Source organism: Theropithecus gelada, chromosome 7a, assembly GCF_003255815.1.
Source record: "Theropithecus gelada isolate Dixy chromosome 7a, Tgel_1.0, whole genome shotgun sequence".
In the NCBI taxonomy this organism is placed as follows: Eukaryota; Metazoa; Chordata; class Mammalia; order Primates; family Cercopithecidae; genus Theropithecus; species Theropithecus gelada.
Genome location: NC_037674.1, coordinates 24,498,115 through 24,514,729, shown reverse-complemented (window position 1 = coordinate 24,514,729; position 16,615 = coordinate 24,498,115). Strand labels below are relative to the sequence as shown.

Genomic DNA, 16,615 nt, shown 5'->3' with positions numbered 1-16,615 from the left:
CTGGATTTGTGTGGTTCAGCTACTTTGTGACCCTAGGTAAGTCTGAAATTCCTCTTCTCTAAAGGGAGATAAAAACAACTACTTCATAGGGTTATTATGAAGATTTTAAAAACCATCCCAACATTCTCTCCAGTTATTCTCTATCACCTAAATCTGGTTTGCTGTCTTTAAAGCTATCTGAAATTACATTATGTATTGATTTTTATACATATTATCTGTCACCTCCACTAGAATTCATATTCCATGTTTCATCCATTATTCTATCATTCATTCATTCATTCATTCAACAAAAGTTTCTCTGGGCTACTATGTTCTAAGCACAATTCTAGGCACTGGGGACACAACAATAAACATAAAAAAAAGCTCCTGCTTTATGGCAAATTAAAATTAGTTAAGCAAATAAATGAATATGTTACAAAAATTGATGCAAACTCTGCATCTAGTATGTATTCCATGATTAAAATGAAATTGAATAAACAAAAATTTAGATTCTGCAATTAGAAGTTTACATTTCAAGCTTACAGTGTACATTAGCCTGATCAAATTACAGACAAATTGCCCCAATTTAAAACTATATTTTGTCTTTTCCTTTTTATTTCTTTTTATTTCCTTTTTTTTTTTTTTTTTTTTTTTTTTTTTTTTTTTTTTTTTTTTTTTTGAGACGGAGTTTTGCTCTTGTCACCCAGGCTGAGTGCAATGGCACAATCTCGGCTCACTGCAATCTCTGCCTGCCGGGTTCAAGCGATTCTCCTGCCTCAGCCTCTGGAGCATCTGGGATTACAGGCATGCACCACCATGCCCGGCTAATTTTTGTATGATTAGTAGAGATGGGGTTATAACACATTGGCCAGGCTGATCTCGAACTCCTGATCTCAGGTGATCCACCTGCCTCGGCCTCCCAAAGTGCTGGGATTACAGGCGTGAGCCACCATGCCCAGCCTTCCTTTTTATTTCTTAACCCAGAAACTAAATATAGTACCAAGAATCTTCAAACTAGACAATTCTTTCCTCACCTTGTCATAACCATCCAATATTGCCCACTTCAATGCGGAGCTGATTATGGTTATTATCTTAAGCAATTTTTTCTTTTTTTTTTTGGAATACATTTGCTAAGGCTCTCCAGTGACTGACATAACTGCATCTACTGGTTGTCAATTGGCTTCCGCTCAAAATAATACTTAGGCCAAAGTAGCATACTTTGGGGTGGCATATTCTGAACCCCTTCAATGCTTAATCATACTCTATCAGCATATTCTTCCTATGTTAACTATAGAGATGAAAGATATAATTGCAGTCTGGAGCATTCTGAAGGCTTAGTGTAAGTAGTTGTTGGTTCCCTTAATCCTGCCTCCATCTCTATAAATCGTCCCTTCATTAAACACTTTTCTGTTAACTCCCCTGAGTATGCTCTGAGTTTTCTTTCCAGACCTTTATTAATACAAAAGGAGTCCTCTTGTTCTGCTCTTCTAACACAGTGTTCAGTTTCCCCAAATTAATATAGCAAAAAAAAATTGAAAAGATGATTGGTCTGAAAGGATGCCAAATCATAAACCTGTTTGGTATGACTCAGCCAAAGCCAGTGAAGAGTCATGAATGCTAAAGTGTACTTAAACACATCACATTTTCACTGAGAATTTTCTATAAGCAAGGCATATGCTGCGTTTCAGAGGATTCAGAAGAAAGAAAGATAGTTGTGTCCTCAAGGAGTTTTCTGTTTAATAATGAATGAATGGAAATAATTGTATTACAAGACAGCATACAATTATGAAAAATATATTTTTAAAGGATCAAATTATGCTGGCAATTAAACTGTCATTGGATTTTTGACAGAGATGTCAAGACAACTCAATAGAAAAAGCATATCTTTTCAACAAATGATGCTGGAACAATTTGATATCCATATGCAAAATAATGAACCTCCACATTCATTCACACTATATACGAAAATTAAATTTGAAATGGATCATAGACCTAAATATAAGAGGTAAAACTATATAAAACTTCCAGAAAAAAACATAAGTGAAAATCTCAGTGCCCTTGAGTATGACAAAGATAAATACAACACAAAAAGCATAAAGAACTCTTACAACTCAACAGTAATAAGATAAACAACCCAATTTTAAAAATAGGCAAAATATATTTAAAAAAGATTTCACCAAAGAAGATACGTGGATGACAAATAAGCACACAAAAAAATGTTCAACATTAGTCATTAAGTAAATGCAAATTAAAACTACAATAGTATACTGCTACATTCCTGCTAGAGTAGCTAAAGTTAAAAAGATTGACCACACTAAATGTTGGCAAGGACGTGGTGGAGCAACCAGAACTCTTATGCACTGCTGTTGGATATGCAAAATGGTAAAACCACTTAGGAAAACAGTTTGAGCGTTTCTTAAAAAGTTAAATATATACCTACCATATGACCCAACCATTTCACTACAAGATATTTACCTGTATTCACATCTATTTCTGCATAACAATATTACTACAAATATAGTAGTATAAATAAATACATATTTATTGTCTCACAATTTTCTGTCCTCTGTTTTAGAGTCTCACAAAGGCTTATCTGAGGCTCAACTGGGGAAGGATTCACTTTCAAGAGCACATGGCTGTTAGCAGCATTCAGTTGCTTGTGGGTTGTCAAATTAAAACCACTTTCTTTTTTTTTTTTTTTTTTTCTGGCTGGCTACTAGCCAGATGCCACCATCAGTTCCCTGTTGTGTCGTCCTTCCCAACATGGGCACTTGCCTTCCTCAAAGCCAGCAAAGGAGATCATCTTTCCTATCATGATTGACTTAACAATCTTGTATAATGTAATCATGTATGTATAATCATGTTTATCACCTTTGCTGTATCTTATTTAGAAGCAAGTCACAGATCCCACTCACACCCAAAAGGCAAAGAATTATTCAAGGAAATAGAATGGGTTAGCCACCATAGAGTCTGTCTACCATAAATTACCCAAGAGAAACAAAACATATGTCCACACAAAAACTTGTACACAAATATTCTTAGCAGCTTCATTTATACTAGCCACAAACTGAAAAAAACTTAAAATATCTATCAACAGATAAATGGGTAAGATGAATTGTGTAATATATCCATGTAATGAATATTCAGCAATAAAAAGAAACAACCAACTGATACATGCAACAACCTGGACAAATCTCAAATCTCAACATAATTATACTAAGTGAAAGAAATCAGGAAAATGAGAGTACATATTGCATGATTCCATTTATACAAAATTCATGAAAATGTAAACTAATCTATAGTGACAAAAAGTAAATCAGCAGTTACCTAGGAAAAGTTAAGGGGGAGGAGAGAAATTTCTGCAAGGAATCTGTGAGGAAACTTTTGCAGTGATAATATGTTCATTATCTTGTGTCATGATAGTTTCACAGGTGTATATGTATGTCAAAGTTCATTAAATTCTATACTGTAGTCCCAGCACTTTGGGAGGCCAAGGTGGGTGGATCACCTGAGGTCAGGAATTCAAGACCAGCCTGGCCAACGTGGCAAAACCTTGTCACTAGTAAAAACACAAAAATTAGCTGGGCATGGTGGTGGGCGCCTGTAATCCCAGCCACTAGGGAGGCTGAGGCAGAAGAATCGCTTGAACCCAGGAGGCGGAGGTTGTAGTGAGCCGAGATCATGCCACTACACTCTAGCCTGGGTAACAGAGCAAGACTCCATCTCAAAAAATAAAATAAAATAAATAAATAAGTTGTGTACTTTAAGTATGTGTAGCTTAATTTACCTTATTGAGGTAAATGAAGCTACTGAATAATACCTCAATAATTCCAGTTTATGAAAATACGCTTTAAAAACATAGGATCCACTTTCAACAAGGGCACCATGTCACACAAATGCACTCTGTTGAAATTACAATTTTCTATTATTCACCATTGAATAAAATTAATGTCAAGAAAAAAATAGAATATCTTAACCATATAAAGTATTCAGGATAGGCTATGTGAATGAGGTCACATTTACATGGATTTTTTAAGGACAGAAAAAGATTTTGATGTGTGATACAGAAAGATTAATCTATTAACATGTTTATTTATCCAACAAGCACTTATTAGCACCTGTGTACTCAAGCAGCATGTTCAGCACAATGAAGACCTTTTCAACTGCTGTTACTAAATTTCCAGACTGGACTTAATAAATTTGGTCATGGCCAAGGAAATTCTATTCAAAATTTGGCTGCCATTCACCCAGTCTTCCTACTTACCAGCCTATTTGCATACTTATTTTCCCATTGTAGGAATAAGGCACTACATTTAAAAGCAGCAAATTATGTAATATATTTACATGTAAATCAATATGCAGTTACATGTATGTGATCAGTATTCATTTGTTAAGCATATTATCCATTTTGCAACTGCTATCTTGAGTACAAAGTAAAACTATGAAACTTTGATTACTCTGAGCAAATAAACCTCTTAACTACCTCGGGATCCTATTTTCTCTTTTGAACAATTACAAGTAGAATAACCATGTGATTTATTGTCCAACTTCTGAAAGTGATGGGTGCTCTTAACTATTTTTTTTCTGAGATGGAGTCTTGCTCTGTCACCAGACTGGAGTGCAGTGTCACAATCTCAGCTCACTGCAACCTCCGCCTCCCTGGTTCAAGCGATTCTCCTGCCTCAGCCTCAGGTAGCTGGGACTACAGGCGCGCGCCACCACGCCCAGCTAATTTTTGTATTTTTAGTAGAGATGTTTCACCATGTTGGCCAGGATGGTCTCAATCTCTTGACCTCGTGATCCACGCACCTCGGCCTCCCAAAGTGCTAGGATTCCAGGTGTGAGCCACCACACCCGGCCTGGGTGTTATTACTATTATGATGGGTCAACAGTACTAAACCAGATCTGTCCCAGGAAAACAGGGATGTACAGTCACCCCAAGTTTAGGGAGTTTTGTTTTGTTGTAAAGTTACAAGTATAGGTTTCTGAGCTCCACTCAGAACTACTGAATCAGAATCTCTACTGTGGGATTTGGGAAGCCTTAGACTGTAAAGTGATATCATTAAAGGCTCTTCCAATTCTAAGTTCTACACTTAATATGGTAATTTTGAATATAAACTGGATATTGAATGATAGGGAATTATTATTAATCTTTTTTTTTTCTTTTTTGAGACAAACTCACTCTGTCGCCCAGGCTGGAGTGTACTGGCACAATCTTGGCTCACTGCAACTTCCGCCTCCCAGGTGCAAGCGATTCTCCTGCCTAAGGCTCCTGAGTATCTGGGATTACAGGCATGCGCCACCATGCCTGGATAATTTTTGCATTTTTAGTAGAGACGGGATTTCTCCATGTTGGCCAGACTGGTCTCAAACTCCTAACCTCAGGTGATCCACCTGCCTCAGCCTCCCAAAGTGCTGGGATTATAGGCACAAGCCACCATGCCTGGCAAATATTATTAATCTTATATGTAACAATGATGTGATTATATAGGAGAATGTTCTTATTTTTAGGAAATACACATAGCTGCATTTAGGGGTGATGTGTCATGATATCTGAATCCTCCTTTCAACTGATACAGGGAACACACACATACATACAATCAAACCTGATAGTGGGTATATACATGTCCACTGCACTATTATTTCAATTTTATGTATGCTTGAAATTTATCATAATAAAACATTGAGAAGAAAAGACTGTCAGGGAAAAATATTTGTATTTATGGGTGAGAACACATTATTGTCACAAATACAACTTAAAAGAGCTATGACCAAAAAGATCTCAATTTAAGTAATTACTAAAAAAGAATCAAGCCTGTAATTTCTCTTCTTGGAACTTGGAATTCTTTCTTTCGGTTTTTTTGTTTGTTTTATTTTTATTTTATTTATTTTATTATTTTTTTTTGAGACAGAGTCTTGCTCTATTGCCCAGGCTGGAGTGCAATGGTGCGATCTCGGTTCACTGCAACCTCCACCTCCCTGGTTCCAGAGATTCTCCTGCCTCAGCCTCCTGAGTAGCTGGGATTACAGGTGCCCACTACCATGCCTGGCTAATTTTTTTTTGTATTTTTCGTAGAGACAGGGTTTTACCACGTTGACCAGGCTGGTCTCGAACTCCTGACCTCAGGTGGTCCATCCACCTTGGCCTCCCAAAGTGCCGGGATTACAGGCGTGAGCCACTGCGCCAGCCGGAATTATTTTTTAAAGAAAATTTCAAAGATATTCACTGCAGAATTGCTTAAAATAGTGTTATTTCTGCAATACTCTGAATGTATAACAATAATGGCATGAATTATGGTGCACTGGTACATTCAACGAGGAATTATTACACAGCCACTAAAATAATTAGTATTAGGCATATATTTTAAGACTGGGCAATGTGGTTCACACCTGTAATACCAATACTTTGGAAGGTTGAGGTGGGAAGATTGCAAGACCAGCCTGGACAACATAGTGAGACCCCTGTCTCTACAAAAAAAAATATTTTAAATTTGTCAGGAACAGTGGCAAGTACCTGAAGTCCCAGCCACTGAGGAGGCTAAGATGGGAAGATCACTTAAACCAAGGAGTTCAAGGCTGCAATAAGCTATGATGGTGCCACTGCACTCCAGTCTGGGTGACAGAGCAAGATCTTGTCTCTAAATATAAACAACCAACCAAACATTGACCTATGCTGCTATATAGATGCAAAAAGAATCCAAATCTATATCTATGCTTAACTACATAACATTTGTGGATTCATGTGGATAGAACTGGAAGTTTACATGGAAATGCTACCTATTTGAAAAGCGGTTTTTCCCCTTTATTTTTTTTTCTTTATTTTGAATTCTGCCAATGATTTTGCGTAATAGTAATGTGTTTTTTTAATGGTATGGGAAGAAATCCTTTATCATGTGACACCATATAACAGCTGCCTAACCACACAATGTAGAAATGAATAAAGATGGCTCAGAAATAGAGTGTACTAGTATTAGTGACTCAACTAGTGACCATTATGACAAATGGAATAAAGTTTTGACTGATTTACAGGAGTTTCAAAATGCATTTTATATTGAGTAGTTATTTGTTTTCTTAAAACAATTATTGTATTGAACTAAAAATAAACTAGGTAGTTTGTTCACATAATAAATCTATATTCAAAGACATGCTTACAAATTTTCCACTTAGTCCATTTTTCTGTTCTCAGCATTACTACAAATGCCTCATTCTGTCATCACGTTGAATTCTTTAGCATCTTCTATATCATTTCCAGGGGCATCTCTGGGAAGTAGTGATGCCTATCTTCCCTCAGAAGCAAACTGATAACCCCAATGTACCCACAATTCACACTTATTCCCTTCTCTGAGGTGTGCTGCTTTTTGGCACATCAGAAAAAACACACTACTAGGATTTGAAAAACTAAGTTCTGGGCCTGGTTAGGTCATAAACTACAGAAACCTTAGGTCATATATCCTTCCCCAGTTTGGGGAAGTTTGTTTCTCCACTACAAAAAAAAAAAAAAATCATATTTCCTTGGTCTTTTGTATTCCTTTACTATTTCATTTATCTTCATGATAACCCTTAAATTTAAGCAAGGCAGCATTATGCTCATTTTATAGAAGAAATTCAATCTCAAAAAGGATATAGTCTCCCAAAGATCCCACAAGTAGTAATATATGAGGCAGAGCTAAACTCACACACTCTTACTCAAGATCCTAGTACTGGTACATGCTGTACTAATAAGTTTGCTAAAATGGATGAAGCAGCAATTTCTCAGGTCCCTTCCAATGATCCTGTTCTCTGCTTCTACTTGCTATTTTTTCTCTCTTCTCTCAACTAGTATTAACATCTGAAACTATGTATAAAATCCCCAAATTTCATTTACCATGGTTTTTTTTTATTTAATTATTCTTTAAATTTTTCTAGTTCCATGTTAAATCCAGAGAAATTACTTTTTCGAAAGTTTCCACTATTGCCTCCCTCTCTGAAGGCCATGGGACTTACCTATTTATCAAAGCAGAAATTCCCAACATTTTGTAAACACCACTAATTACTTTTTATAACTGTAAAGGCAATTATTCCATACTTAAAACCAATTCAAAATAAAATAAATCCTCAATACTTCTTATTCCCTGGGGTAGTAATTTTAATTAGATTCTATTGATTCGTTATTTTCTCCTATGTGCCTTTATTTGGGAAATATTGTTAGTCTACCTTACGATTGAGTCTCTTTCCCTAACAAGAAAATGTCAGTCTTAAGAGTCAGGAAAGCTTTTACTTTCACTATCACATATGAAGAATGAACTAAACACCTAACTTGGAAAGGAAAACTTAAATGAGGGATTCAGGACACTTCCCAAGGGGTCTTATGACCAATTTAAAAGTTGGTGTGATGTGTCTAAAATAACAAATTAACTCTTTTACTTAAAATAAAGGTACAGATGTGTTGATAGTCATGGTAACATGTACATATGAAATATGCCTAAACTAAATTAAAAGAAAACAAAATACGGTCCATGGCAATCTTGAAAATTCAGGGAGCTCAATAAATATTGAGTATGCTCTCACAATGAGAGCATGAAACACTTGGTAATTAACATAATTTAATATGCAAAAATGAGAAAATATACAGGATGAGGGATGAGGAGTACACATAGGAAATTTTTGTGATTTTCTTCATTTTGATTTTATTGCTTTCTTGTCTTCAGGAAGGAAGATTTTGACTTCAAAAGTAACAAAATATTTAAGAAGGGAATTCACATCTTTCTGTTCTAAATTATATTCTTGCACTCTTTTCTCAGCAGTTCATGTTTCTGGATAAAGTTTATGATTACTGAAAAGTGTCAATGTTTCTACAATGGAAATTTTGCCTTTGGGAATGCTCTTAATATTTATCATATCAAAGTGATGGCCTTTCGGCAATCTGAATTCCTTTGGCTCCTGACGTGTTTCAGTAGTTTCCACCTGCACGGAAGACAGAGGATCTTTGGAATCAACATACACATATTTTAGAAATGACAGCAGCTTGTCATGTTTACGAGCAATCTCTCCCTTAATTTCTTGATAGACTCTAATCCGCTCTGACAGGAGGCTGTAGGTAGAGGGGTGCCTGGGAGCGGGAGAGAGCTTCTTGTTGCCGACTTCCCGTTCGCTCGGTTCTCTTGAAATTCCTATCCCGCGAGTCACCGCAGCCCCCATCTCCTCATAACATGGTGCCCTCGGTTTCACCGTAACGTATTTTTTTAAAAAACCAGTCGTTGTTACCTTAATTTGGTCCCAAGGGTTGTAAAGGTAAGTTTATAATTCGTTGAACAACTAAGTAAGATTTAAGGCAACTCAACTGATAGCTGCATACCTAATTTGGGATATCCATAGAATTGTTTTGTCAGCTACAAATATAACAAGCATTAAGTGTAAACTGTGTTGCTGAAAAGTACTCCAAGTATCTTAGGAACACCCACCGCAATGTGTGGGCTAAATGCACACGTACAATGAAAGCAGAAATAATACCTGTCATATAGGACGGGCATGTCAGCCTTTTCTCCGCGAAAGGCTTCTGATTCTAAGTTGTCTCTTACTTTCACCGGAATGAGACGCTTCCGGAGTCCGAAGCAAGGGAGGAGACTGCTCCCTTACCCAGGAGGCTGGAAACTGCTCTCTACGAGCGCAGTTTCTGACGCCCTTTGGCTGAGACCCGCAGCACCTGACGATGTCCGAGTTGCTAGGTTTAGTTGCTAAGGCACCAACCGCTTCGGAGGAAAAGGGGGGCGGTGCAGTCTCTTTTGGAGTCGTAGCGAATCATCTAGAGGTCGAGATAATTGGTTCCGGCAGGAAACAGCTCCTCTAAGAGGGACGGGAAGACGGAAAGAAGCTGAGACTGACGCCTCTGAGCCGCGGAGGATTGTGGGAGGAGGTTGTCTCCAATTTCTCCTCCCCCTCCCGGCCAAGATGTCTGACATGGAGGATGATTTCATGTGCGATGATGAGGAGGACTACGACCTGGTGAGGCGCAGGGAATGGAACTCTGGGGGTGGAGATGTGTCTAGTTTTCGGGGTCCGGTCTGGACCGGCCGCGGCCTCTCCCCGTAGAGCATGTGCCGTTTCCAGACTCTCTCAGTGCAGTGACAGGACTGGTTTACCTCCTCCCTGTTCCCGCACCGGGCCCGGGCCCTGCTTCTCCAGCATGGGGGAAGGGAGGTCAAAGCAGGCAGCGAAGGGGGTCCCGGGCCTTGCGCTCCGAGTCTGAGCGCCTCTTCGGTTTACACGGATGCCCCGGCCCCAGGCGTTCGGTCTCTGTGCCTCATGCCTCCCCACGGCGCGAGCCGCCTCGGTGACCATGCTGCGGTGTAGGCCCTGGCTTTGCCCTTTCGGGCCCAGCGTTCGGGCCCCCACTTCTTCACACTTGAACTGAGCGTTCAAATGTGCGAAATGCTAGAAGTCTGAAAACTGGGGGGGTCCTTACTGCTCCCAGGCCTGACCGCGAAACGCAACTTGTGAGTCTCCTGGAGACGTAGCTTAAATAGTCTTGTCCAGGGCCGGTTTTGGTGCGAGGTAAGTGTGTAGTGGAGAGTTCAGAGCAAGGATAACTGAAAAAAAGGTAGTTGAACTACTTTTTCAGTTCTTTATAAAGAAAAGCTGGGGAGGAGGTTTTGCATGTGGTGTTTTTGGGGGACGGGTGTAAGGTAATTGAACCCATAGCTTTTCCCTTAGAAATTTTCCAGTATACAAAGTTTAAAACAGCAACAGCATAGAAATAAACGAATTTATCTGACTGAATGGAGATTTTTAAAGATTCAGAGCTTCATTTATTAATGGATTTACAAGTTTGAATAACGTTTGCTGTTCAAAAACATCGTGTGAAAACTCTGAAAATTATCTTGACCCAGAATTAACGTCAACTTTGCTTTGTTTCTTTATTTGGGGGGTATTTCATATGGTTCTTTTATGGTGATGCTGCATTATCGTAAAGTTACAAAATAGATGTTTTGGGACGTCTGACTCATTTTAAGTGCCAGAGATTGTCAAAATATTAATACATTGTTTTGAATTAGTCTATAACTTCGTGTGTATTTTCAGTTTTTTGCATTTTAAAATAAGGCACACTTTGCAAAAGGGAGAACGGAAATTCTCGCTATTATCTGAAAGTCATAGTAGAGATTTTTATAATTTTTAAAATTAAATGTGGTTTCGCTAATAGTTATGGTTTCTACCTTACATTTTAGTTTGTGCAAGCCAGTTGTAGGCAGTGACTTCAGTTCATTAATATGTATCTATCCATTTTTACTTATTACCTGTTTATTCATATTACAGGTGTTTTGTTATTATCAAAATGTTTCTTTTAAATATGCTTGTATTTTTTTAATTGATTCATAGTATTTTGTACATATTTATGGGGGGTTACATGCACAGAATATGTAATGATCAAGTCGGTATTTAGTATATCCATCACCTTGTGTTTTTATCATTTCTGTGTCTTGGGAATATTTAAAGTGATCTCTTCTAGATATTTTGAAATATAAAATACGTTTTAACCATAGTCACCCTTCCCCGCTATCAAACATTAGAACTTATTCCTTCTATCTAACTGTTGGTTTGTACACATTAACCAACTTCTCTTACTTCCCCACTCCTCTTTCCCCCCACACCCTTCCTATCATTCTACTCTCTACCACCATGAAATCAACTTCTTTTGCTCCCACATCTAAGTGAGAACATGTGATAATTGTCTTTCTGCGCCTGGCTTATTTCACTTAACCTAAATCTCCAGATCCACGTTGCTGCAAATTGACAAAATTTCATTCTTTTTTATAGCCAAATAATATTCCATTATGTATATATACCACATTTTCTTCATCCATTTATCCATTGCTGGACACTTAGATTGATTCCCTGTCTTTGCTGTTACGAGTAATGCTGCAGTGAACATGGAGTGCAGGTATTCCTTTAATAGACCTATTTTCTTTCCTTTGGATAAACCCAGGAGTGGATTGCAGGATCTTATGGTAGTTCTACTTCTAGTTTTTGAGAAATCTCCAAATGGCTATACTAATTTACATCTCCATCAACGGTGTAGAAGAGTTCTGTTTTCTCCACTTTCTTGCCAGCATTCTATTATTTTTGGTCTTTTTGATGAATAACCATTCTAATTGTGGTTTTGATTTGCATTTCTTTGATGGTAGTGATATTGAGCTTTTTTTTTTTCATGTGTATGTCGGCCACTTGTATGTCTTCTTTATTTATTTACGCATGTGTATATTTTTAGAGATGGGATTTTGCTGTGTTACCCAGGCTGGGCCCAAACTCCTGGGCCCAACCAATCATCCCGCCTCAGCCTCTTAAGTAGCTGAGACTACTGGCACTTGCCACCGTGCCCAGCTGTATGTCATCTCTTGAGAAATTGCATTTGTATTATTAGTTTGTGTTTGTAGATGTTTCTGCTTATCTCCTTCCTAAACAATAGTCTGTTGGATACATAACTTATTAGCGCTGTGATTAAGTTGATCATCTTTGAGAATGTAATATAGTAATAGCAGTGAGAATCTTTTTGTCTCGTGAAGTACTTGATTAACTTTTGCGAGATTTTTTATTAAACATACAATGTTTTAACTTGGCCATGTTTTCCCAGCCTTTTAGGGCCTACACTACATGAGCAGTGTAATGAAGTTGAATATATAATTGCTTTAACTTTTTTTTTTGAAACGGAGTCTCACTCTGCTGCCCAGGCTAGAGAACACTGACACAATCTCAGCTCACTGCAACCTCTGCCTCCCAGGTTCGAGCAATTCTCCTGCCTCAGCCTCCTTAGTAGCTGAGATTACAGGCGCCTGCCACTATACCCGGCTAATTTTTTGTGTTTTTATTAGAGGCAGGGTTTTACCATGTTGGTCAGGCTGGTCTTGAACTCCTGACCTCAAGTGATCTGCCCCCGCCCCTCAGCCTTCCAAAGTGCTGGGATTACAGGTGTTAGTCACCACAACCAGCTGTGTCTTAACTTTTTTATGTCTTAAAGTAAGATTTTGCACTACTACATAATAAAATGAAATGTTGGAGTTTTCTGTTGGGTTTTTTGTTTTTCTTCCCCTAGCATTCTATTAAATAACTCTTCCTCCCCCATCTGTCTCTCATCAGGTGTCTAATTGTAAAATTATTTATGATTAATTTACTAACAGTTAAAACTTTTGGTGGCATAAAATTTGTTTAGTAATTTGGTTTTCATTTCCTTAAATCATATATTTAAAAAAAAAAAAGATTAATGAAGGAGGTTACCATTTCATGCTTACCTTTTGCCAAAAGAGTTTTTCTTTTTTTAAAATACTTATTTTGTCTGGGATTTTTTTTTTTCCTGTTTGTTAGTATTTTTAAAAATCTGCAGAATTGACTTGCTTTCTCAAGATTTATTTTTATAGAAAATGTATTTTTTTTTGGAAAATTGATTATCACCTCGTTTTAGTTAAAGTGTTAACTGAGAGCCATGAGTATTGCTGACCACAGTGATACTCAGCATATCCTTATTGGTCGTCCATTGATATATTTTAACACCCTAAATCACTTTGTTCTTCCCCAATCTGGTAGAAATAGGTAGTTAGGATACTACCTGAAAAATTAACTCTGTTTCTAAAACTGTACTGTTTTTACCCAATAGAGTAAATAATGATTTCTGCCCAAGAAGGATCTAAAATAAAACAAACTTTTTTTTTTTTTTTTAAAGAAAGAAGAAATGAATGTAAAAGAAATTCAACATACATGTATGGTCATGTATGTTCTAAGATCTGTTTGATTTTTAGAGGCAGAAGCAGGCATTTCTAAATATAGTAATCTGTGGCAGGCGATGGTGCTAATAAATTACATTTAATGCAATGCTAATTTTACAGGTTTATAGATTATTTGCTGATCCATGATACTAAATAGTAACCATAGTGCCATTCATTAAGTAGGTAAGGCCATTGATAAACTGTTTTAATTCCACAGTCCAATCGTTCTACCATGAAACTTCTAATAATCTTTTTAGAAAGGATTTAAGACAAATTGACTTTATACCAAAAATTATTCTTCAGTAAGTCCTGTTATATGTAGGGTATTATATATTTGAATATATATATATGTTTTTTTGAGGTGAAAAGTTGTGCTCTGTCGCCGAGGCTGGAGTGCAGTGGCGTGATTTCGGCTCACTGCAACCTATGCCTCCCGGGTTCAAGTGATTCTCTTGCCTCAGCCTCCTGAATAGCTGGGACCACAGGTGCCCACCACCATGCCCAGCTAATTTTTATATTTTAGTAGAAACAGGGTTTCACTATGTTGGCCAGGCTGGTCTCGAACTCCTGACCTCAGGTGATCGACATTCCTCGCCCTCCCAAAGTGCTGAGATTACAGGCGTGAGCCACCATGCCCAGCCTGTATTTGGATATAATTATTTAAATGTATTACAAGGAAAACATTGTCTAAAAGTTAGAATAATTCCACTTGGTTAAATATATGACCAGCTGTGAGCCTCATTATATTCCCCTAGTCAAGCTCATAGTTGGGATTAGGGAATAAATGTTTCCTAGTATTGTTTTTCTTGTCTTAATATGTAGCAGTTTTATTTATTTTTTTAACTTTTAGGTTCAAGGGTACGTGTGCAGGTTAGTTATATAGATAAGCTCTTATTACAAAAGTTTATTATACAGATTATTTCATCACCCAGGTACTAAGCCAAGTACCCAATATTTTTTCTGCTCCTCTCCCTCCTCCCACCCTTCACCCTCAAGTAGGCCCTGGTGTCTGTTCCCTTCTTTGTGTTAATGAATTCTCATCATTTAGTTCCCACTTGTAACAGAGAACATGCAGTATTTGGTTTTCTGTTCCGGCATTACTTTGCTAGGAGTAATGGCCTCCAGCTCTACCCATGTTCCCATTATTTTTTATGGTATAGCAGTTTTAATGCTCTGCATTTTTACTACTTTTTCTTTTGTGTGTGTGTGTAGTGGGGAGGAAAATGAATCTTAGCTACAGGATCTCTTACAGACTCTCGTATTTGTCACCCTTTTAATAAGATCAGTAGAAAGATGATGGTCAATTGCCAGTGCTATGTACATAGTGAACATGTATCCAGTATAAATGTTAAGTTCCAGAAATGTCAAAGACAGTATAATCCATATTATCCCAATTTTGTTAGGTGGGAAAAATATAGAAAAATGTCTGGAAATAAATTATCAATGGTTTTAATGTTTTTTGTTTGTTTGTTTTTTGAGACAGAGTCTTACTCTGTTGCCCAGGCTGGAGTGCAGTGGTGCAGTTCTCTGCCTCAGCCTTCCAAATGACTGGGATTACAGGCGCAAGCCACTACGCCTGGCTAATTTTTGTATTTTTAGTAGAGACGGGTTTCACCTTGTTGGCCAGGTTGGTCTCGAACTCCCGACCTCAGATGATCCACCCACCTCAGCCTCCCAAAGTGTTGGGATTACAGGTGTGAGCCATCGCGCCCATCTGGTTTTAATTTTTTTTTAATTTGTTTTTGTCTGGCAGACTTTTCACAGGGAACCTATATTGCTTTTATTCCTGGGGGAGGGCAGGTTGCAGGGTGTAAATGATGAGCAAAAATGTTACGTTAGAGGCCAGAGAGTGACTCTGTCACTCTTTTTAAAATAGATAATACACGCACATGGTTCAAAACCAGAAAATATAAAAATATGTGCATCAAAGTTTTTTCCTCCATTCTGTTCTTCATCTGTCTGGTTCCCATTCTCGGTAGATAACCAAATACAGATTCTTATTCATCTTCTCTTTTTTTATTTTTTTAACATTGATATAGCATATTATAAATCTTGCTCTGTGCCTTTTAATTTATCTGAGATTATTCTGTATTAAGTGTGCAAGGAGCTTACTTTTTTTATGGCTGCATTGATTGTATGGATGTACCATCCTTTATTTAAACAGTTCTGTATTGATAAGAATTTGGCCTGTTTTCAATATTTTGAAAAAACAATGTGCAGCTTATTTTTACAAAATAAGCTAGCCAGATTTTTTCCTTTTTGTAGATGTAGTTGAAAATTAAGAATCAGGTTTGATAAATAAGTTGAGCCATTAAATTGTATGCTGCTGTTTCAGGATACAAACACACGACTCTGGTGAAGTTGGTTTTCTTGAGGATTTCAGAAGCATTACTTGTTGTAATCCATGTCAGTATCATTGGAATAATTTTACTACACCTTAAAGCTACTACTTCAAAGAAAAATATTGATTTGGAACTTAAATTGGCAACTTTTCAAAAAGGCCTGTTGTATTACCTCATTAGTGTACCTTGTATAATGAAATTGGAGAGGTTCAAACAACGATAGCTAAAACAATGGGAGACAACTTTTACATGGTAAGAATAAAATAAAGTTATATACATTTAAGTAATAATAAACTTAATGATTATTTAATAATAAGCATAAATAAATTTAATAAAAAATAAACTTAAGACTTCACTGGCAACTTAAATCTGTAAACTACAACTATCCAACAAAGTGAATTTGTACTTGTACATTATATCCCGAAATGAACATATGGACCTTAGTGGGAATTAGAAACTTCCTACAGGGTTCAACCCCCAAATTTGACACAAGAGGAACTAAAGCATAGAGAATGAGTGATTACCTAAATTTACAGGACAAATTTGTGGGAGAGTCAGAACTAG

The 16,615-nt window shown here is 37.2% G+C and overlaps 2 protein-coding genes and 1 pseudogene across 5 annotated transcripts in view; 1 reads left to right on the top strand and 2 right to left on the bottom strand.

The window, feature by feature from the left end:
* The window catches only part of GALK2 (galactokinase 2), a 174,862-nt gene extending 165,136 nt beyond the window's left edge, over positions 1-9,726 (bottom strand). For both annotated transcript variants that reach the window (XM_025390821.1, XM_025390818.1), the window contains exon 1: positions 9,469-9,726. Coding sequence is in view for 1 of the 2 variants with exons in the window: in XM_025390818.1 (XP_025246603.1) it covers positions 9,469-9,488 (20 nt within the window). In the remaining variant the exon portion in view is untranslated. The remainder of the gene's footprint in view (positions 1-9,468) is intronic.
* Positions 8,635-9,156, bottom strand: LOC112628042 (annotated as a pseudogene).
* A 103-nt stretch (positions 9,727-9,829) lies between the features above and the next one.
* Positions 9,830-16,615, top strand: part of COPS2 (COP9 signalosome subunit 2) — a 31,876-nt gene continuing 25,090 nt past the window's right edge. The window contains exon 1 of one of the 3 annotated variants that reach the window (XM_025390823.1): positions 9,830-9,960. In XM_025390823.1, the coding sequence (XP_025246608.1) occupies positions 9,907-9,960 (54 nt within the window). In that variant the 5' untranslated portion in view covers positions 9,830-9,906. The remainder of the gene's footprint in view (positions 9,961-16,615) is intronic. The other 2 variants (XM_025390824.1, XM_025390825.1) reach the window with 2 other exon arrangements.